Source organism: Cyprinus carpio, chromosome A8 (genome assembly GCF_018340385.1).
Source record: "Cyprinus carpio isolate SPL01 chromosome A8, ASM1834038v1, whole genome shotgun sequence".
NCBI lineage: Eukaryota > Metazoa > Chordata > Actinopteri > Cypriniformes > Cyprinidae > Cyprinus > Cyprinus carpio.
This window is the reverse complement of record NC_056579.1, coordinates 10,001,240-10,025,032: the sequence shown is the minus strand read 5'-3', so window position 1 is coordinate 10,025,032 and position 23,793 is coordinate 10,001,240. Positions and strand designations below refer to the sequence as shown.

General features: G+C 37.2%; 2 protein-coding genes across 7 annotated transcripts in view; one reads left to right on the top strand and one right to left on the bottom strand.

Moving 5' to 3' along the window:
* rfx2 (regulatory factor X, 2 (influences HLA class II expression)) overlaps window positions 1-15,547 on the top strand; it is a 38,123-nt gene extending 22,576 nt beyond the window's left edge. For 5 of the 6 annotated variants that reach the window (XM_042762052.1, XM_042762048.1, XM_042762051.1 and 2 more), the window contains 14 exons: window positions 1,235-1,499; window positions 3,208-3,282; window positions 4,577-4,758; window positions 4,997-5,116; window positions 5,918-6,039; window positions 6,162-6,280; window positions 9,702-9,814; window positions 10,632-10,789; window positions 10,905-11,002; window positions 11,818-11,967; window positions 12,099-12,307; window positions 12,458-12,611; window positions 13,571-13,613; window positions 13,705-15,547. In XM_042762052.1, coding sequence (XP_042617986.1) covers window positions 1,235-1,499; window positions 3,208-3,282; window positions 4,577-4,758; window positions 4,997-5,116; window positions 5,918-6,039; window positions 6,162-6,280; window positions 9,702-9,814; window positions 10,632-10,789; window positions 10,905-11,002; window positions 11,818-11,967; window positions 12,099-12,307; window positions 12,458-12,611; window positions 13,571-13,613; window positions 13,705-13,829 — 1,933 coding nt within the window. In that variant the 3' untranslated portion in view covers window positions 13,830-15,547. The remainder of the gene's footprint in view (window positions 1-1,234; window positions 1,500-3,207; window positions 3,283-4,576; window positions 4,759-4,996; window positions 5,117-5,917; window positions 6,040-6,161; window positions 6,281-9,701; window positions 9,815-10,631; window positions 10,790-10,904; window positions 11,003-11,817; window positions 11,968-12,098; window positions 12,308-12,457; window positions 12,612-13,570; window positions 13,614-13,704) is intronic. The other variant, XM_042762050.1, reaches the window with a different exon arrangement.
* Window positions 15,548-15,667: 120 nt separating this feature from the next.
* The window catches only part of fcho1 (FCH and mu domain containing endocytic adaptor 1), a 38,563-nt gene continuing 30,437 nt past the window's right edge, over window positions 15,668-23,793 (bottom strand). Inside the window, 11 exon segments of the mRNA XM_042762044.1 lie at window positions 15,668-16,005; window positions 17,016-17,183; window positions 18,122-18,186; window positions 18,344-18,540; window positions 18,880-19,012; window positions 19,081-19,236; window positions 19,348-19,459; window positions 19,831-19,945; window positions 20,731-20,837; window positions 21,473-22,435; window positions 22,781-22,899. Of these exon segments, the coding sequence (XP_042617978.1) occupies window positions 15,977-16,005; window positions 17,016-17,183; window positions 18,122-18,186; window positions 18,344-18,540; window positions 18,880-19,012; window positions 19,081-19,236; window positions 19,348-19,459; window positions 19,831-19,945; window positions 20,731-20,837; window positions 21,473-22,435; window positions 22,781-22,899 (2,164 nt within the window). The 3' untranslated portion in view covers window positions 15,668-15,976.

Below are 23,793 nucleotides of genomic sequence, written 5' to 3'. Positions count from 1 at the left end.
ATGTTTATGACATTCCCAGTTATAGTTATTAATGTTGTGCATTGCTGTTCAAGCTGCGTGTGCTGAAGCTGAAGAGCTGAATGAACACTGGTAAACTAAAGTGCTGCCAGCTTATTTAACACAGGGAAACGCATCATATATTCAGATATTTATACAACATAAATATAATATTACAACTTATATACTGTACGTACAAAATACCAAATGCACAAATGAACTCGAACTAAGTTATCAGAATGTGTAACTTCTGTTGTGGATGCGCTCTTAGCTCTTCCCGCAACAACGCGCTGAAACACGGAAACCAAACCGAAAGAATTCATAACATTTTATTATATTACCGTTCTCATTATAATGTTTATATTATATATATATATATATATATATATATATATATATATATATATATATATATATATATGCCTATGACAATATATATATATATATATATATATATGCCTATGACAATCTCAAAGTTATTAATGTTGTAAGCTGCTGTTTGAGCTGTGTGTGCTGAGCTAAAGATGATCACCAGCAAACTGAACCCTGAATGCTTAACCAAATGCATTCTATAAGAGAAAAATCTGATTTGTATGCATAAAATAAACACAATATTACAACGTACAATTGCAAAAAAGACTGTAAATGCACAAGCGAACTTAACTGTGCTAGTTGTGTGGATCCGTTGTGGATGCGCTCTTCTCTTAACAACGAGCTAAAACACGGGCAAACAAAGATTCTGTTACATTATTTTACAGTAGCTAATAATCTCATTATAATTTGACAGACTTGCCCTGCACATATTGCAGTTCACTGTATTTTCCTTTTCGAAGTGTTTCCAATTATATTTCAAGCAATAAAAAAACATCATGATGAACAGTGCGCATCTGAAGTGTCTCTGCAGGAAATAATGCATTATTTATCAGCTCTAAGATATCGGCCAAATTCTCTTATTGGTTCGATAACGATAACAGAAAAAGGAACATTTATCGGCCGATATCGATATGGTGGCCGATATATCGTGCATCCCTAATATTAATAAATTAGCTAATATTAATGCTCCGAAATTGTATATAATATGGCCTCTTTAACTGGTCATGAAAGATGCCTATTCAGGATATAGATGGAGTCCTGATCAAATCCAACTTTTGTTAAAGACTATTGAAAAGTTGAAAATCAAAAGAAAGTTAAAATTACATGAAACACTAAACATTACTGTCTTTATCTCTTCCTTCAGTCGTACTGCATACTCGTACAACCCAGAGTCCCAGCTGTACGGCCAGGGCAGTGGAAGCACCTATTTTGACTCTCAAGCCGGTGGTACTCAGGTTACCACTGTCGTCTCCTCTGCTGGCGGAGTGCCCACTCACAGCATGGTGGGAATCGCCATGGACGTGGGCAGCAGTCAGATCATCTCCAGCGGCAGTGCCTACTTGATCCATGGCGGGATGGAGAGCGGCCGCCACCACACCTCTCACTCCTCACGCTCTTCATCCGCAATGGTATGGTTCGCTGTGCTGAAATCCTTCAAGACTGGTCCACTACTGACATGGGAGGGGCGTTTTTAGACTTAGAAAGCTGTGGTTTTGGAAATGTAAGCATAGTCTAATAACACTGTTTTATTGTTTAGATGATGTGTAACAGGAATGTATTTTCATGTCTTTTAACACAGAAAAAAACATTCAACCCATCCCTCAGTTTATAAAATCCAATGAAAATTGTGTTTACAATAATTACACTAGCTAAGAAAGTCTATGGGGCACTGCATTGCAGCAAACTTAAAAACGTGTATTTTTAGTATAGTCACAAAAACAAAACATTATTAATATGAGACTAGATTTATTAAATCACTTAAAATTATATCCTGTATTTGAACTGTGTGCAAGAATACCAGAATGAAACAGTTTATGATGAGTATTAAGTCAGTAAAGCATAACTAGAAGTTCATCCATCTAGAAAAATAGCTAAATGTATAATTTAGGCAAATTTATATCTGAAAGAAGACTAATTTTTACGCGAAAGAATAATACCATTGTAACAAATATACAGGCTGCATTTCTGCATCTCCTCTAGAATTGCTTCTTTTTTTTTTACAAACTGAAGGATGAGTCAAAATGACTTTCTGTGGTAATCCTCAATATGTCACAGATGATGTTGACAGAGCTCAACTTACAGTACATTCCTTAAGACAAAAGTGTTTTGCTATTATGTGTACTTCTCAAACAGTAACGTCACCGATTAATCATGCAAACCCATTTTTTCCCTTACCAATGCTCTGTAGAGAAGAGATGGCACACACTGTCATCCGAGTGTAGCTTTTTTTCCACAGTGTGCTAGTTTATGAGGTGGGCTGGAAGCAGGGACAGGGCTTAAGGAGGCGACTGCCTCTAAATAATCCAGCTCTGCCTTGTTTTAGCAGTTTTCACAGCCACTTGAGTGGCCTCTGAAACAAAGCAAACCCTGGGGCTCATTACCATTTGGCCAAGGGCCCTCGGGAGCCTTTTAAAGTCTTGCAAGGATGCCTGTTTTTTTTCTTGTTTTTTTTCTCCCTGTCTCCCTCTTTCTCTTAATAAGTTTTGCCACTCCGCCAAAACTTTCTTTATCTTTCTCTCCTCTAATCTTTTCTTCTCAATCTCTTTTCAGGCTTCTTTATTCTAACTTTTGAAATAGTTTTTTTTTTCATGCCCACTATGGAAAAAAAAAATCATTCTGGTTAATGAATGCAATAGTAGAAACTTATATCCTCCTTCCCAGCTAATACCTTCAGAAAAACATGTTTATTAGAGTCAAATTAAATCTTTTTCAGCATCACGCGTTATATGTGACCGTGTCTTTGCAGGGGGCACAACCCCGCTAACTCTATGATTTCAGAAGTGGAGAGTTCGTCTCATGTGTTTGAGAGTCGCCTGACCTCATGCCCTGTGTGTGCAGTTCATTAGCATATATGAGGCTGAGACAGGAAGAGTGGCGTAACCCTCCGAGTCCCTCACATTTGCATGCGTTTTGTCCACCCATAATGAATGTGGCTGCAAACACTGACAGACTGTAATGGAAATGCTCAAAGTCTGGCTACAGCTAACAGACTGATTTCCTTTTCTTTTTGTGTGTGTCTTTTTTCCCTCCCTGTTGCCCCCCCCCACATTCCACCCCCTCTGTTTTTTTCCTTCTCTTCCCCTGTTTCATGTCTTGCATGCTCCTACTTTTCCTCAGCTTGAAGTGGCGATTGAAAACCTCCAAAAGTCAGAAGGGATTGCCACTCACAAAAGCAGCCTGCTCAACAGCCATGTAAGTCAAACTGGGAAAAAACTTCATTGAAACTGGAAGAAATCCTGAAAAAAAAGGCTTCGTTCATCCTGCCTGCCTCTTCGCTTTGCTTTTCACTGCTGCTGTGAGCATGCTTTTTTCAGAACAGCCCCTCGCTCTGTGTATTTTGGGTCTCCTTAGACCCCCTGCATTTACATGACACCACTGATTCAGTCAACATCCCAGGGATCACCATGTTTATTTATACGTGTGAGATGTACCCCTGAATATCAAAGAATCAAACTTATATTTACGGATTTTATATTTATATGTTAATCTTAAATTGCCAGGGGAGCCATATCCATGTAGAAATAGTTGAAGCAGTTGGAGTCTGAAGTGGCTCTGAGCTCTTGAGACCAGCACATTTATTTATCTTGTAGACTGACACCTTAACTTAAGGCTATGAATATTTACACTTCTACAAATATCCTTTTCTTGCGTGAGGGCTGAGATGAGACTTATATAATGCTGCTATCAGTGTGTTGTGCACACACCCCACCCCTCGCATGTTTACAAAACATTTGACCAAATGTTATAATTCATTCAGCTAACTTTTTTTAAAATTCAGTTTTGTCATTTTCCCAACCTCATGTTGTTCCAGTGTTGTTATTGGAAACTTAAACTAAGTTGATTTTGTTAATTGATATAAAGCTAAAATAAAATATAAATATTCTAAATATTATTAACAATCTATGAATATTCTAAATGAACATTAGAAATGTTGCTGAAATGACTAGTTCTATCAGTAAAATTACCATAAAACTAAAATAATAATAAAAGAAAGCTAAATAGAAGTATTTAAAAAAAAACATAACAAACACTATTAAAATAAAAAATAAAGAAAAACAATTTCACTTAAATAATAACTTAAACTTGAATAAAAAGAAATCTGAAAATATAAAAATAATAGCCAATTCAAAATATGAATAAATACTGTCTTATATAAAAAATGCTAAAACAACACTTCCAAACTTGTGTGAATTATTTTCTTCTGTAGAAAAGAAAATGAGAATTTTTGAATAATACAATACAGAAGCTTTGTGTGAGGAACTCACACTTTTATTTATTCACTAAAAAACCTAAAGTTATTTACTAAAAATCTTGATCATATGACGGTGTTGTCAAATTAATATGGTAATTAATATGAATATACAGTATGTATGAAGAAGTGTTCAGTTATGTGTGGTTTCGTTTATGGTATTATTTTGTGGGGGAAAACTGAAGAATTTAAGCTTGCTTGATTAGATACTGTTTTATTCATTGGCTGTGTGTACAGTTGCAGTGGCTGCTGGATAATTATGAGACGGCTGAGGGTGTGAGTCTGCCGCGGAGCTCTCTGTATAACCACTATCTGAGACACTGTCAGGAGCAAAAACTGGATCCGGTTAATGCTGCCTCTTTTGGCAAACTCATCCGATCTGTCTTCATGGGCCTTCGCACACGCCGACTTGGCACCAGGTCAGACTGCGCCCTCAAATTAAAGCTAATCTATAAACTACATTAACAGCCGATCCACTCTCAAAAGAAAAGCACAATCCAGTCTCAAAACCACAGCAGCACAGAGAAGAACATTGAGTTGATTTACTGATGGACTGAAATAAATGACGTTCAGTCTCAAACTGTGGTGTGTTGTTGCTGGAATAAAAAAATGTGATGGCTCATTTTGTGTGTGTGTGTGTGTATGTGTGTGTCTCAGGGGGAACTCAAAATACCATTATTACGGTATTCGTCTGAAGCCTGATTCACCTCTCAACCGCTTGCAGGAGGACACGCAGTACATGGCAATGAGACAACAGCCTGTCCATCAGAAACAGAGGTGAAATAAGCATCCCCTCTCTCTCCTTCTCACTTGCATGCAGGCTTTATCTCATATCCCAGCCACTTCTTCTTTGCCATCATGATCTGCGCATGTTTATGTGTGTCTCACTCAATTGGCACATACTGGTAAAAAAAAGTATAGCCTGAATGCACCGTAAGTCGCTTTGGATAAAAGCGTCTGCTAAATGCATAAATGTAAATGTAATTGTTCAGACCCTGCTAGAAGTTTTTTTCTTTATTAAATCAGTATGTAATTGATTGCCACACTGGCTGAATAGATGGACACTTACAGCCCAGTTTTCTCTCTATTCAGACTAGGGTTATTATAGTTAATTAAAACTATAATAATAATAATAAAAATAAGTAAAAATAAAAAACCCTTTGTCATTTGAAATAAAATAAATTTTATGTGAAATAAAATAAAATTCTGACTTATTTTATTTCAGTTAGTTGCCAAGTCAGCATTTCTCATTTTCATTTAAATATGATATACTAAAATAACCAAAACTAAAAGTGATAGATAGATAGATAGATAGATAGATAGATAGATAGATAGATAGATAGATAGATAGATAGATAGATAGATAGATAGATTCAAAACTATCAAATTTAAGTGTAAAAAACACTTCTTTTTTATTGCATTTGGAAATGCACAGAACAGCTTCATCTTGGACACTGGCTCTGCACCCTGACGGAAAATGCTTTTCTCTCTCTCGCTTAGTCATATCCTCTATAATCCCCAGTAGTGATTATAGAGGAGTCTACATTTATTCCTCCTGTTGCTATTTCCTGTATCAAGGTTTAAGCCCTTTCACAAGATGGATGGGATGGGGGACAGTCTGAACAGCGGCTCCCTGCACCCGTCCAGCACCCCTGAGCAGAGCGTGGCGGCACAGAGCCAGCATCACCAGCAGTACATTGGTAAACTCTCTCCAAAAGATTTAATGGATTTGATTTTTAATTTACATACAATCACAAAAAAAAACCATCAGTATACATGCACAACCAACTAAGTGTGCCTGCTTTGTGTGTGTTTTTGGCAGACGTGTCTCACGTCCTGCCCCCCTTCCCTTCTCCTGATCTGGGCTCCTGTCCTCTGCCTGAGCCAATCAGCATGAACGATGTGAAAAAACTACAGAGCAACTACAGGATTCACTGTGAGGTACTGCACACTGTTGTGGATTTTTTTCAATTTTATTTTTAGTCAAGGCAAAAAGAGTGTGATGATGCAAATCTCCCAATGGAAGGAAGAGCTACACAGTTTTTATGGAAAGGAAGCAACTCCTTAACAGCGATCTTTAGAAAATAATACAGACACCCTGGCAGAGATAAACTCTTACCTACTATCTACCAGAAGAAATTCAATTTCTTGTTATTGTATGCGTAGTCAACTTCAAACTATTTAATCATTTGAAATAAGTATGAAAGTTAAAAAATAAAAAAATTACATGTGAATGTATAAATGAATGAATCAGCATGAGTGTAAGTACAGATCATATCATAATATACTGTATGATTATTGAATAATAAAATGTTAAAGAAGTACAAAAATGAAATAAATATTCTACAGCAAATAGTTACACTAATCTATCCAAACCAGTTTTCTTGCAACAATGTATCAGATCATGTTTGCCACCATGAATGTGAGCCTTGTTCTTCCAGGCAGCTAGCAGAATAATAATAATAATAATAATAATAATGCATTTTATTTATAACCCGCTTTTCTTAGACCCAAAGCGAAACTTGAGAACAGTCTGAAAGTTTGCAAGAAGCCCAGTAGGACAGTAGGACTGTCTGTGTTTAATACACAGACACATCATTTATTTAGATAATATTTTTAAAATTCTAATTTGATTACTAAATTTTATTACACTACTGTTCAAACGTTTGGGGTCAGTAGGATTTAAAAAAAAAAGAAATTAATACTTTACCAAGGATGCATTAAATTGATCAAAAGTGACAGTAAAGACATTTATAATGTTACAGAAGATTTTTTTATTTTAAATAAATGCTGTTCATTTGAACTTTCTAGTTATTAAACTGGAAAAATGTATCACGGTTTAAACACAACTGTTATTAACTTTGATGATAATAACAATGTATATTGAGTACTAAATCGGCATATTAGAATGATTTCTGAAGGATCATGTGACAGGAATAAATTACGTTTTAAAATATTGTAAAATAGAAAAATAGAATAGTTATATAACAGAATAGTTATTTTGAACTGTAAAAATATTTCAGAATATTGCTATATTTACAAATTGGTGAGCATAAGACACTTCTTTCAAAAACATTAAAAAGCTTACCGACCCCAAAGGTTTTAAATGATAGTGTCAATAATAATACTAATAGTTGTAGTTTGCATTTATATAGATTTTTTTTTCCTTAGTAGTAATAAGCACAATGCTTTGCAAAGGTTAATGCTATAAAAAAAAAACTATAAAAAAAAAATGATTTCTCTCTGTGACTATATTATCTTCAGATGTTAGTAGATAAAGAATTTAGTATTCATGAAAGGAAGCAACTCCTTGTTTTATGTGTGCTGAAAAGGGAGTGTTTTAAGAGAGATTAGATTTCTGCCCTGTGATCAATGAGGAACTGTGCGAAAAGAAAAAACCCTCTCTCTGCTGTCGATGGCCTCATTCTTAGTATTCCACCTCCCTCTCGTACTTTTTGCTGACAGAGTTTCTAGTTTGACATGTTCTTGAGTTTTACTTTCAGAATGCGGCTGGTCTCATTACAGTCGGAGTGTAGCACTGCTCTCAGTATTCTGACACACGGACTCGATCCATCTTCATTTCATAGCTCTCACTTTTAATGTCATTTCTGCCATGTTAGAGCGCTTCTTTTCTTTCTCCATCTCTCTTTCTGTCCCTCCCCGTCCACTGCACACCTTTTTGTTCCTGGGCTTCTTTCATCCCTCAGACTAGGAGTTTTCAGTCTTCCCAATTAACCTTTTATCCAGCAGGATCTGTACCGTCCGGCTGTGGGTTTTTGTGTGCTCCTTGCTCCTGACAAATAAGTTAATTTGCTACTGGTAAAACATAAAAGGAAAGAGTGTTATTTGTGCCACACAAATCATGAACTCATGAAGTTATCATTCAAATAGAAGTGATTCTGCATTCTGAATATTTCATTTTCACTCTCTTGAAACTGATATTGTGTTAACCAGGCAAACAGAACATATTTGATGTTTAATACACATTTACAGTATGTGCAGTGGGATTTTGGACCAATGAGATTTCATGGTTAGGGCGGAAACGATTAGTCGACATTATCTGCAATAAAAAAACTGTCGACAAATATTTCTGTTGTTGAATAGTTATTCGATCTCACTTGACCTAATGTAAGAGTCTGTAATAACGCTTTTTGACCAGCTTTCCTCTCTAACGAAATAAACGCACAACAAAAATGGCAGAGTTGAGAAAACAGCAATTAAGAAAGCATCTGATCATAGCGAGGTGGATAAGTTTGCACCAGCTCTGCAGTCGGCATTCCAGTCACGTCACGTTTATTTATATAGCGCTTTATACGATAGATTGATTTAAAGCACTCAGTTTTGCAAGCGTTAAACACGAAAAAACAGTCTCGCAATGTCAGTCTCACTTTCAGTTAGAATTATAACTTGATTTTCTGCTGTTAAACAGCTGTCCAGTGTGGAGCTAGCTAATGATTCAGAGTTCCCAAATGCAATACACTTTAAAAATCATCGACTTGTCCTCTAGAAACAGGACTGTAATGCTTTTCCCCTCTTTCGACGACGGTAAGAAAGCTTGTTTGTCTGGGAAAGAGAATTTTCTCTCTTTTTGTTTTGGAGTGCTGTGTTTGAACTGTTGCCAGGGCAACGGTAAACAAGGTTGCCATGGTGACCTGGCTGAGGAAGCCAAAACATAGCATGTGACCGAGAGGAGGAGGGGGGGGGGGCTGTGAAACTGGATACAAGAGTGTGTGTCCTCATCGAGGAGAATCTGAGAGCCGAGTGTGAATCACTGAGACAAACACCCTCTGAACTCACCACACTCTCACTTCTGCTCTCCAGTAAAGCTCCAACACCTACTTTTGTTTCTGCGTGTCACAGTTAGCTAAAATACCATGCTCACCACACAGACTAAACTTCCTTTTTTGGATATGAAACCTAATAAAAGATGTAGTTGAAAACTGAGTTTATGCACGAGGATTGTGTTGTGTAACAATTAAACTGTTTATATAAGAAGGTGGATTGCCTTTAAGATGGGTGCTTCTGATTGAGTGCTGGCTGTTTTCATCATTTAAACTGTGAGATGGGCGGCGATGTCGTGAGTGGGCCGTACTTGAGAGGATCTAGTTGTCTGTGCCTAACAGGAAAGACAAAAGACACTCAGAATGAAGCACACTCATCTCACTAATGTTCTCATAACTTGTATAGGAGCTTCTCAAGATAGTAACTGATAGAGAAACTGACATCACACCTCAGTGTTTTTGTTCCTACATTATTTATTTTTGCATTTGAAGTATCTTGAGGAACTGTTTTCCTGTTTGAATGTTTTTAAGCATGGAACTATGTTCAGATTTTGTATTTAAACTTGATTTCTTTCCGTCAGGCTACTCTGGACGTAGTGATGAACTTGCAGTTCCATCTCATAGAGAAGCTATGGCAGACCTTTTGGTATTCAACAGCGCCATCTAGCGACGGAGCCACTACAATTCCTAACAGGTGCTGTATCCATCGGAACCTTCATACTTCACGTTCATGGAAAACTTTAAAATGTTTAAAAAAATTTTAATTGTAATTTTTCAGGCCTGGATATATCTCTGGATCTTAAAAAGTCATAGATATCTCTGTTGTTACATATGCATTTTTTTTTTTAAATTTGATCTGCTCTGAAATATTTCCTAAGCTACACTATCATTCAAAAGTTTGGTCAAATGTTTTTTTTTTTTTAATAGAAATTCTCTTATGCTTGCCAAAGCTAAATTTCTTAGATAAAAACAACAGTAAAACCAGTAGTACTGTGAAATATTGTTACAATTTATAATAGCAGTTTTGTATTTTAATATATTTTAAAATGTAATTTATTCCTGTGATGCAAAAACTGAATTTTTAGCAGCCATTACTCTAGTCTTCAGTGTCACATTATCCTTCAAAATTCATTCTAATATTATGCTTTTTTCTTTTAAACACAGTTGAAAACAGTCATGCAGCTGAATATATTTGTGGAAACCGAAACAATTTGATTTAGGATTCTTTGATGAATAGAAAGTTCAAAAGAAGAGCCTTTCTTTGCAATAGAAATCTTGTGTAACATTATAAATGTATTCTTTGTCTATAGATGTCTTACAAATGTCTTTTAAATGTCTATACTTTAATAATAATAATCTATTATTTTAAAAGATTGATTGGAAAAATGGAACCTGTTTATGTATTTTTATTTGTAATTAAATAAAGCAAGTGTAGCTGTTTATGCGCATTTGACACTCAGATCTCTCTGGATTTCTGTCTGAGTAAATGTATGTGTTTGTATATTGTGCAGTGAAGAGGATGTGGAGGACATCGGAGGATTCCCCAGAGAGAAGCTGATCGCTCTGTGTAAATATGAACCAATCAAGCAGTGGATGAGGAGCTGTGATCACATCCTGTATCAGGCACTGGTGGAGATCCTCATCCCTGATGTACTGCGGCCTGTTCCAAGTTAGTATTTATACTTATACACACACTTACTGTGACCTGTTCCTGGGTCAGTGTTTCTGCTGGACTGTAAGCAGAATGTTTGAGTGCATGACTGATGGGAAATATGATCCTGCAGGCACCCTCACTCAAGCTATCAGAAACTTCGCAAAGAGTCTGGAGGGGTGGCTGACCTCAGCCATGAGTGACTTCCCACAGGAGATTGTCCGCACTAAGGTATGTGTGCGTTTCTGAAAGGATGCAATTTGCTGAAAAGTGCTCTCCAAATCAGACACAATTCTAAGAAAGAAGTTCTAAAACCCCCAAAATTCTGAAATTCTGAAAAAATTGAAAATAATTTTTTTTCTCAATATCTTGATTTTAATAAAACTATAAAAAAAAAACCTAAAAATTAAAAATCTAAAACAATTTAAAAAAATAAAACTATAAAATGTTTTTTTTTTTTTGCAATAGTGTAAAAACTAAACCCTTAAAATCTATTAAAACTGAAAATAATAAAAATATAAAATTACCTTTATTCCTGTGATGGCAAGGCTGAATTTTCAGCAGTCTTCAGTGTCACATGATCCTTCAGAAATCTTTCTAATATGCTAGTTTGATAATAATAAGAATAATAACAATGTTGAAAACAATTGTGCTACTTAATATTTTTGTGGAAGCTGTGCTGTTTTTTTTTCTTCAGGATTTTTTTGATGTATAGAAAATTCAAAAGAACTGCTTTTTTGTAACAGAACCCTTATTACGCTATAAATGTCTTTACTGTCACTTTTGATCAAATTAATGCATCTTTGCAGAATAAAAACTATAAATTTCTTTCCAAAAAAAGTCCAAACTTTTGAATGGTAGTGTATATTAAATACACTGTTAGTTTAACGTGTATGCTTGTGGATTATGCCTGTGTTAATATGAAAGTGTATGTTTAAGTGCTTTAGAGGTGAATGGTGTAACCTTGGTGACTCTTACCATACAGGATGTGAGGATTAGATATTTTTGTGTGTTAATGCTCATAATATTTTGCTTCATCTGCTCAGGCTGCAGTAGTGAGTGCGTTTGCTCAGACCCTGCGCCGCTACACATCTCTGAATCACCTGGCCCAGGCAGCGCGAGCCGTCCTGCAGAACACGTCCCAGATCAACCAGATGCTCAGCGACCTCAACAGAGTGGATTTTGCTAACGTGCAGGTCTGTCTCTCTCATCACACCCCGTCTCTGAATGTCAAAACCACTTTGACCTCCTGTCTCAGGCTCATGGATGTTAGGTGTAAGGTGTGTGTTGCTGCTCAGCTCACTCTGCGTGTGTTTGTTTGTCACAGGAGCAGGCGTCCTGGGTGTGCCAGTGTGACGAGAGTGTCGTCCAGCGTTTGGAGCAAGACTTTAAGGTGACCCTCCAGCAGCAGAGCTCTCTGGATCAGTGGGCCGCCTGGCTGGATAACGTTGTCAACCAAGTGTTGAAACCCTATGAGGGCAGTACTAGCTTCCCCCGCGCCGCACGCCAGTTCCTGCTCAAGTGGTCTTTCTACAGGTACTAGGCTCTCTAGAATTATGCAGTAAATCCAGTGCATTTATTTCAGTTCAGTTTCATTAGGCCTCTTAACTGATCTTCTGAAGAGAGTCTTCTGTTAGTGTGGTTGTGGTTTTGTTGTAATGAAACTCTCTGTTGCTCTGGTTTCAGCTCCATGGTGATCAGAGATCTGACTCTGCGCTCGGCTGCCAGCTTCGGCTCCTTCCACCTCATCCGTCTGCTTTATGATGAATACATGTTCTATTTGGTAGAACACCGTGTTGCCATGGCAACCGGAGAAACGCCCATCGCTGTCATGGGGGAGGTGAGGAGATCTGGCTGCTTTACAGTTTCATAGTTGAGAGTGTCACGCATGAATCTGCCGCTTCACACGGGCCTGAAAAGTGTTTTTTTTTTCTGGGAGTTTATTAAAATAATATCCAAGAGCATAAATACATGTGTCAGCAGAGTGTTTTTCTGAAATGTCCTTCTCAAATGATGTATTGCGTTTAATAGCATGGGGTTGAAGTTACATTTCAGACTTTTGTTGGGTTAGAATGGCTAAATACTTTTGCTGAAGCTAATTTCTCAGCTAGCATCTGACATATACTAAATGCAGAGAATTACATATTTACAATAGATATTTTCACTATATACATACAGTGATTAAAATAATAATAATCATCATTTTTATTATTGCCTGTCTATCCATCCATCAGTCTATACAATTAATCTTAATAAGTATACATAATAAATAATATTAATAATTATAACTAACATAATAATTATTGTTATAATTATTATATCCACCCATCCTACTAATGATATTAATAATATAAAATTGTAATAATTTTATATATATATATATATATATATATATATATATATATATATATACATATACATACATATTATATTAATAATTATAATTATTTATATTAATAATGCAATTACAATTTGTATTTATATTACTCTCTATATATAATTAATCATTACTAATAATTATTATTGTTATATAATTAATACAAAAAATTGCTCATAAGTGATATTTATATTAGACTTTTGTCTTGTTAGTGTTGCTTGTGGTAGAAATTAATTGTGTAAACATCAATAAAACATTTTCAAACAATGAATATTGAATTGATTTAACATTATTATTTGAATTTTTGTTTAGATCATCATTTATACTAAATATGTTCTAAAATGTAATTAAATATGAAAATCCAACATAAAAATATGAGGTTTGGTTTTTAATTTTTAATGTTGTCGTCTTCACATTTTCAGTTCAGTGACCTCAGCTCCATGATGCCGTCACTAATGGAGAGAGGTAATGATTTTGATGGCAATCCAAACTTTTCTGTCTCATTTTGAAGGTTCCTCTGCTCTGTATCCAACCTCCTTCTCTTTTCCTGTCCCAGATGCCTCCTTCTCAGACGATCTGGCCAGTGATGGAGATATGTCGAGGATGAGCGAGAGGAGCATGAGCGAGCCGGCGGTGAAGAGAGAGCGAATCGAGATCAGTCCCTCCCTGCAGGAGATCTAAGAGCAGGGTGTCAGTCTCACCCCACACCACCGCAGACCCAGCAGGACCACCTCAAAAGGCTGCTGGTGGCAAAGATAACACTCATCTGTGAGGTTGTTCTTTATCTTGAGGGTACAAAGGTCTGTTTAGGGTCAGTGTGTGTCCCTCTCGCCTTTAGGTTTTCTGCAACTGTGAAACAAGAACGTGCTGGTTTTGTGATATGTTTCTTTTTTCATGTGCCATAGTCTTCTTTCAGTGCCTTAGAACACTAGAGCAGAACTGTCTTTCTCTTTGATTTTTCTCTTGTTCTGTCGTTCTTTCGGCCGTGCCTCTAACCACAAAATGAATGTATCGTCACAGAACCTCAGATGTCTAAAGCACCTTTTAAAAATGGTCACATTTTTAGACTTTCTGCCTCGGCCGTTTCTTCGCGGTTCCTCAGGCGTAGATGCAACCTGCTGACCCCAAAGCTGCCCGTTCAACTGCACCGCAGCGTCGACCCGAACCTGACGCACATGCAAAGCCTTTTCAATGCCGAAATGGAGGGAGAACCATTTTGTAGATAAACCCCGGCCATATGAAATGCCTAGTCTATACCTCAACAGTTTTTAGTTTTAATGAATTAATGTCTAACTTTTTATTACATTTTATAAAAATCACTATAAAAGAGATTATTCGACTCGGTTTGGTCTCATCGGTTGCCCTGAAAGCGCCCCATTCTCGTTCGAAAGCTTTGGGATGTACATACGCCTACTGTGTTGATGGATATTGTTCTGTTTTAGATGAACCCAAGCAGAGCAGGTCCTATCAAAACTGGTTTGTGAAACTTTTTGGTCGAGTCTTGTAATTCTTTGATGAGTTCTTAGTTGCTAAAAAGAGCCTAGTTGATGTATTGAACGTAACGGTGTGTGTGTGAGGCCTTCTGAAGTAACTGGAAGTGAGTGTGCACTCAACAGGTCATGTGAATAGTTTTTGTGTCGTTTTTATTAAAAACGAACGTACATTTTTTTAATTGATTAAAATAACTTCTTATACATATTTAAGTAGATATTGTGTAAATATAATTGCAAAAAAAGTAAAAGCTACATATTAGCTAAAAACCCTTTTAAGGAGATGTAGAAAACCCAAAATAGACATATAATAAAATATGCAGATTCTTACAGATACGCCTCATCACCTGGTGCTGTACATCTGATGTTTTAGTTTTCACGCTTGTAATGGAAACAGTGTGCCCACTTGGCTGACGTAAAGCTGGAAATATTTTCAGGAGATATGTCGTTTTCAGGATACGTTTGTGATTGTTTTTGACGATGTTGTGCTGAACCCGGTTGGGATCTTTACTGGTGCCTGGTAGTGGCCCGTAATGGGCACCCTACATGTCCCTCTGTGCTATTTACAAAGATCAACTTCATTTCTACTAGCTTTGTGTTTGTTTCTGAGAAGTGATTGGCAGATGTTTTCTCACTGCTCTGTACTTTAACTCCTGTCATGGTTCTTTGCCTGTTGTGTGCTTTTGGGAAGGGAATTTGCTCAGTGTATTTTTATTTTATTTTTATTTTTTTGTAGTGCTGTTTTAAAGCTTCTGGCTAAGGATTATTTTTATGGAGGTAAATGCAATTCTTCTCACTATATTGAAACCTTATTTTTGTGTCTTAAAAAAAAATTCTTTATTTAGCCTCAACCGCTTAGTTCGACTGTATTTTGTACTGGTAAAAAGTGTAATAAATTTGTGAAAACCACTTTTGTCTCCAATGCTTGCTGTGTTATAATTGACACAAATAGACATATTTTTCATATTAAACCTTTCTTGAATACTCATACTGTACATACATTCTGTAAATATCAGAACTTTATGTCCATTGTACATCTTCATACTTACTCATTCACAAATTTGCACTAAAAAGAAAAAAGAAATAAACATCCAGTTCTTCAAACTTGAAATAAATGTGTGGCTTGTGCACTGAACAAACAATTCTATACAGATAAAAGTAGAGGCTGGTTGTGGTCCCTAATTCCAGTGCATACTTGTCCTAGAGCAATGCATCATGGGTATTAGTGGTTTCCCACACATCACACTGTATGTACAACATGGTGAAAAAGTTCCAGCAGCCCAGGGGGGTTTAAAAAGTGCAAACTTTGTGCCTCTGCGGTAGTGAAGCAGTCACCACTCACAAAGAACAGCCAGCCATGTATTTTCCTGTAAAACAATACAGATGAAAATTAGATCTGTGTGTGACATCATGCTGTCATCATTATATTTGTCTTGAGTTGAGTAGCTATTTCAGGAAAACAGCAAAAATAGGCCAATTTAAAATCATACCATTAATATCAAACTCACTTGTTCATTTAGCAGTCATGGTTATGATTAGAAGGGTTATTATAGTTGACTAAAACCAAATTCATAAAAAAAATTGTTGCTTGAAATAAATGTTAACTAAAATGTAATATATATACATATATAGAAATATACACACACACAGTGTTCCTGTGGCTCAGTGGCTCAGTGGTAGAGCATTGCATTATCAGTGCAAAAGGTTGTGGGTTTGATTCCCAGGGAACACATATTAGGTAAAAAAAATTTATAGCCTGAATGCTATGCTATGCTAAATGTAAAAATCACAAAATTACTAAAACCTTAAAATGAAAATATAAAAATAAAAACTTAAACTATTCATAAAAACGAATAGTATTTCAATGATTAGGTGAATGTCAAGCTAAACAAACAGTCTTATTTCAATGCTATCAGAAACTAATATATTCCTCCTTGCTTATTTTTAATTTTTTTTTTATTTATACTTGAATGGCTAAAATATTAACATTTATGCATTTGACAGATACTTTTATTCAAAGTGACACTGCATTCAAAACATTTTTATATGTTCATGCATTAACTGGGACTTGAAACATGTTCTACTGTTTTGAGTTATGAAAAAATAAGCTTATGTACGTAAGTTCTGCCATAAAATACATTTTAGAAAAGCTTAGCTTGTTGCACAATGGTAACACTAACATTGACAAACAAAATAACAAACTTAAAAGTGCAGGAGGGAACGGAGCTATACATTCTCTAGAAAATCACAGAGACTAGAAAGCAACCATCTAGAGGACATCCTAGCAACCACCTGGTAACAAGATATCCAACAGAATAAACAATTCTGAACTGAAAAGAGCTGCTTATGAGAGACAAAAAGTAGGTCTGGCTCCCACCTGTGGCAAACCTCTTCTTCACCAGGGACATGCGGTAGCGGCTGCCCACCAGCTCCACGTCCAGGCCTGCGAGAGAAGCCCCCGATCCCACAAACTGCACAGCCAGGCTCGGGGGAGGACCGCGGGGCACCTCCAGGCACTGCCAACTGGCGCACAACGTGCCAGACCCTGAGACCCAGAAACACACATTCACAGAGTCAGCAGCTGCTCTTGGGTTCACGTCACATATGTGCAAGAGCCTTTTGAAATAAAAGAGCATCTTAGAATATCCTAATGGTGCCAATATTTTAATATGTTGCTTCCAAAATGCATACAACACTCCCATGATGCTCTGTCAGATCATATGTATTCATAAGTTTGTTTCTTGGCCTCTTGCTCCGAACAGCCTCTCTTCCTCCCACTTCCAATGAAAACATCTCGTCATTACAGTGATCTAAACTCAGATGTACCAACACTAAACTATATATAGTGTAATGCTTCTTTCTCTCTCTCTCTCTCTCAAGAAAATCAATATTTATTAGATATTCTTTAGCTTTTCCATTTTATATCACTGTTGTTTGAAAAGTTCTAAAATGAAACTTTTAAAATGAAAAATGTGTCATTATTTACTCAAATCATCCCTATTTTTTACATTATTATTCAATCTAAACTCTGTATTCTGCAAATTAAATCAAATAAGGCATAGGTTACACTACATAAAAAAGAAGAAGAATGTGTTTATTGTTATAGATGTGCATTAATTGTCTGTCTTGGGAGTGAGTTTAAATTAAATACATAGAAATATAAAAAAACACAGACTAATAAAAATGACAAGCAGATAAAATTTGAACTTGTATCAATATTAATAAATACTATATGAGTAAATACACAATCATAATACATAAGATTGCTTAGTATACAGTGCATAAGCTGTATAGAACATGCTTCTTGGCAGTCATTGGTTCCTTATGAAAATTCTTAGGAATTCTCCATTTGTGGAAAAAATTATGCTATTCATATTTGGAATGACATGAGGGTGGGAACACAATTTTCTTCCCTTAAACATGAATCATGAATAAGCGATAAAAAAAGAAAGGTGAGGATGAACAGTGGGTGGCAGCAGTGACCTTTGCTGTGATTTGTCGGAGAGAGGTTGGACAGTTTCCACAGGAGTCGTCTTTCCTCTGCGTTCCTGTGAAACAAACAAACAGTTTCTCTTCATCTATCATATATTCACTTCATTTTCTCATTTCCATCTCTAAAAGCAACCACCTAAACTTCAATTTTCTTTCCTCGGAAACTCCCGATACTGTACTATTACTGTAAGTCAGTCACACACTGGTTCTCACCAGGATGCGGGCGGCTGGCACTGCAGGTCAGTGGCCGTGTGATCGAGGGGCAGCAGCACTTGTACAGAGGTCAGCTGGGTGGCGGGGGCGGTTGCGGGACAGCAGTGGTAATCCAGAGACACACGGGTCACTGTTCCACTGCGCTGACACTCTGCGGACAACAGGAGGGGCGCACGACCCGGATCCTGAGAGGACGCCTAGGGCAGAGTTCATTCCAAAAAGCTCAGATTATTTACTATTTGTACTCATGAACAGAATTTTTTTTTGTAACAATGTAGAAGTCTTTGTCACTATTAATCAATTTGATTAATTTCAGTGGAAATTCGGAACAGTAGCGTACATTAATTCTTCTGTTAAAACATCTACATAATTTCAGCTGTAAAGCTGTTTGAATAATCATTTTTATAATCGTTTTAGGGTTTATGGCATCACAGCAACTAAAACAATTAAGCTTAACTTGTACTGAACGTGGAATATTCCTTTAGGTATCAATCAAGTAATTCAAGCACTCATTAGTTTTGTGTTTTTTGACTGACCTGGTATTTTAGCAGAGCCACATTGTAATAGGAGGCCTGTGGGTTCAGCTCTGCCTCTCTCTGCAGGTGGAGTGTCAAGGCCGGCATGTTGAACCAGAAATCCTTGGTGTCCGGGTCACTCTGTGATGGGTCGCTGCAGGTACAAAGAGAGCTTGTATTAAACCCAGTCCAGGTCAGTTTTAGTGTTTAAGGGCATCATACCTGTAGAGTAACTTCTTGTTGGGTAAGAAGTGGTCCACTCGAGAGATGTTCACCAATCTGAAGCTTAATACTGGTGCGTTGGGGTTGGTGGTGAAAATGCGGATGATGCCAGCAGGAAAGGACATAGTGAGGTCGCCGGTGATCTTAACCAGACAGCTGAAACCCAAAAACACACAAAAGGTTGGACAGCAAATCATTTTTAAGTTGGAGGTACAGTGTGATAAAAGGCTTTGTCCTCCAGATGGGGTGAAAGACGCTCGGACGGACCAGTTGTGTTCTCCTCCTCTGAAGTAGGCGTTGATGTACTCCGTGATGGCTGCAGCTACAGGCCAAGACTCCTGAGTACTCAGAGAAATGGGACTGGGCCCTCGAGACAAACCTGCAGGATCACAATTCAACATTAGGTTTAGAAATGTCCACAAACATTTCAAAAATAATTTTCAATAGAACATAAAACTGCTAATTAAGGCAAACTGAAGTGTCTTAATGAACTTGCGACATATTTAATTTCATAACTTGTTTGTTCTGGGATTATGTGGAACGGTGGATAAATAAATGAATCAGCAATTGTCACGGCAAAATAGTGATGAGGACATTTCCTGACAGTCCCCTCCATAAATGTGAATATGTCTATATTAGATTAGCACAATAAAATTACAGCAAAGCTCCTGAGGCTGTTTCTCAGTGTAATATATGATCAAGTTCTGTGATAATGTGGGTGTTTAGGGAAATAGAGGTGCCTCGGGTCACCTCGGGCTGGGCTGGGAACACGGTTCTGCACCCCCCATTCACTGGGGCTGGTGGAGGACGAAGAGGTGAGGGGAGGACTGGGCTCAGGCAACGGAGACGAGCACAGGGACCTAGACTGAGACACACCACAGAAAAAAGGGCCAAAATCTAATTCTGAACTGGATTTACAGTACTTCCTGCAGTGTGCTAAAGTGTACAATATTATACTAAAATGAAACTTATTTATACAGTATAACAGTCTTAATTTAAACATTTACAATATTTTTATTTATTTTTTAAATAATTTATATATTTTTAATAATTATTATACATGTCATTTTTTTACCTCATATTAATTGAAAGACTTCACAGGATAAATATTTTAAATTTTACAAAAAAAAATTCACACAACAGGACTATTTAAGTGAACAGTAGAAAAGCAAAAATGAAAGTGTATAGATCTCAGATGGTGGAAAAAAAATTAAGAGCAGACATTTAATTGAAAATTACACACTTTTCCTTATACATACATTTTAAACTAATATAACATTGATTTTGGGGAAGGAAAAAAAAGGAGAAAAGTTCATGTCCATGTTATCTGTTCACTCTCTATTTTCAAATTATTTTCTCCTTTCTACTGTGTGTGGATTGAAAACAAATGTTGTCCTGTAATATCATTAGTTACCTTACAGTATAAAGTAATTAAAAGCTTGAAGTGGAATTTCAATAGTGTTTAATTTAGAGCTGAAGTCAAGAGAGCAATTTGAATGACCACATGAGAGAAACTGCATCTCATAAAACCAGAGAAGAATGAAAGAGGCTGCAGCAAAGCCCGATTAAGAGATTTGTTTATATGGTTTTAAAGAAGCTTAAGTGTGCTGGTTAGATAGTTGACGTAATAAAGGTCTGTGGAACATTTACCCGCTCACAGCCACCGAGTCTGCCTGAGGAGCGCTTGGGCCGAACTGACCGAGGGGGAGCCAATGCCAGACGCTCAGTGCTGTCCTGCCTGAAACCATGCTGGGAAACTGAGAGAGAGAGAGAGAGAGAGAGAGAGAGAGAGAGACAAGAGGGAAAATAAAGAACCCAAATATGAAAATTCTGCCATCATTTCTTCACCCTCCTGTCATTCCAAATACAGTAGACTTTATTCCATGGAACAAAAGAATTTGAACAATATCTTGGCCACTTTTTTCAATATTATTACATGTGAAAGAGCACATTAAAAGTGGTATATATGACTTGTAAGCTATTTTCCAAGACTTTAAAAAATTCACTGAAAATCTTGACATTTGTCTGATTCATGAGAAAAGCAGAAATGTCTGATTCATAAATACTTGTGTTTCTGAGATGGAAACAAATCATTCAATTGCTCTGACTGATTTGTTCATGCATCAAATGGATCTCTATTTGTGTTTTCTCTATTTTGAGTAAGATATTTAGTAATTTAGAACTTGAAACCTACAAGCTTCTTTTTGAGAAATGTTTTGCTTGACAGATATGCTTGTGCTGCATTTCTTTATAATGAATGCCATTTTTTAAGTGAGGGTTAATTGTCTTTACATATTGTAGGTCCATTGTGCATTATATCCCGCACTCTGCTCTCTAAATATCTGCATCGGTCATTAAAACACCGTATTAGTCATACACTAGTCTGTAATACCTGGTTGTGTGTTAATATCCAGGAAATTTTGGTCCTTGTCTGTAGAGAAGCAGAGGTCCTCCTGTGGCCCAGAATGCCGTGTGAGCGGTGGTCCATTCCTGCGAGGCTCGTCGTGAAAAGATCTCTGTTTTCTGGTGGACTCTTTTGTGACAGTGTTATCTGTAGTGCCCTCACTAAAAGGGTTGTGCACTGAGTTCCAGTGTACCAGCTCTTTCTTCGGCTGAGAACTAGGGGCGGGGTTAGGACTGGGCGTCGGCCTATTACTACTGGCTCTGCCTTGTGCAGCCGTCTGCGCCGCCAGCGACGACTGGTGCGTTGGACTACCGATCATAGTAATAGCGAAAGGATCATCTGGGGACTCTGGAGGTGGGACGCTACGTTCTCTCTTTCTGTCTCGGTCTTTGCGGGAGGATGATGGGGGAGGGAGGGTTTTAGTGTCATTCAGAGAGATAGAAAAGGGATCTGTGCGGCGTTCCATGCCCCTGCTGTCCCTGTTGGGCCGAGGGGGAGGCGGGGCCCAGGCATCAGATGGAGACAGTTTGCCTTTGGGGGCAGAGCGCTCAAAAGCATCCAGGAAGGGGTCTTCTGGAGGAATGTGTTTACAGCTCCACACAGAGGGCTCCAGTTCTGAAGACGCCAGGCTGTGGGAGAAGGCCGGGAAGCTGAAGGTGGTGGGCTCGACACCAGGTGGGGCATGTGGAGAACGCAGATTGGAAGACCAGGCTTTTGTGGGGTCATCCTGTGGAAGAGGAGATCGACCGGGTGAGGGGTCACGGAACGCAGTGAGGAAGGGGTCAGAGGATCGGCTCAAGTTTAAAGAGTCTTTAGATTGAGACTGAGTGGATGGCCAGGCTGCCCAACCGGTGGGCTCTGGGGAAGCTCTAAGGGGCTGATGGGAAGGCGAATCCAGTCCGGAATCCTCCACATTCTCAGGAGAGGATGAATCAGAAGAGAACGCTGCATCTGTTAAACATGAAGAAGAAGAAGAAGAAGTCTATTACTGATCAGAATATAAATTTCTTTAAAAAGCAACAGATTGATGAGGAAAAGGCTGACTGCAGAAACATAATTCACATTCCAATTTGGTCCATAATTGAATAATTCATGCTTTAATGCCTACACAAGCAGTTCTGACAAAGCGAGTCAATTAATTCTTAGACTATGGTAATGCACACTTTGGCACACATTTGGCAAGTTTAAAGCTTTTAATTCTCAGTTTTCTAAAATGCTCTAAGAGAATAACTCATCCAGTCGATTCTCATCTATCACAGTAATGTGGTTGGGGGTGGTCTGCTGCTGGAGATTTACATTCAGATGCAGCAAAGGCCTTCTGGAGCTGCTCTCTGCCAGCAAAGCTGTGGGATTTAAAGGCCGACTCCAGAGGAGGTCCAAACAGAGCGTCCGAACCGGATGCTGTGGAACTCAGCCTGCAGAGATGAGAGGAAGGAAACTGAATGGGTCAATGTCAATGTAGGAAAAACTGCAGCCATTAAAATGCAGCATTAATAACAGAAATAATAGAGGCAATTATTATTTAAATAAATATAATAGTGTTAGTGTTAAAAGTTTGGGGTCTGTAAATTATTTTTCTTTAAAAGAAATGAATTCCTTTATTGAGCAAGGAAGCACTGGTTCGTGGTTGCCACAAATACGTTAATACATAAATCAGCAAAACACTGATTATAATTTTTAAAACAAAGTTTCTTGAGCACTAAATCAGTATATCTGAATAATTTCTGAAGGATCATGTGACTGAATAATGGCTGCTGAAACTTCAGTTTGGCTATCACAGGAATATTTAAAAATATATTAAAATATAAAAGAGTTATTTTAAATTGTAATGATATTTCACAATATTACTGTACTTTTGATCAAATAAATGCAGCTTTGGTGAGCATAAGAATCTTCGTTCAAACACACTGAAAACATTACCAACTGCAAACTTTTGAATGGTAGCGTTTAGAATCTAAATAAATAAATAACCTAATAAAGATGATTGAACATCTAAATAACATAACCTTTAAAATATTATAATCTATATACTTTAAATAATCTAATAAAATATTATATTAAAATTAAATAATTTGCTATAGTATTCAATTCAACTGAAATTTTAAGCAATTAAATTTTGAATTTTTATTTATTTATTAAACTGCATTTTTGTTCGGTTTGTCTTAACATGTTAACTTCTGGCTCAACCAATGGTGTGGGTTTGGGGCGAGACCAACAGTCAGCATTTAGCATTTATGCATTTAGTGCCACAAAAATTACACACTTCACCTTTAAATCTGCATTTTTGGATGTTAAAGTGTTTATACTTT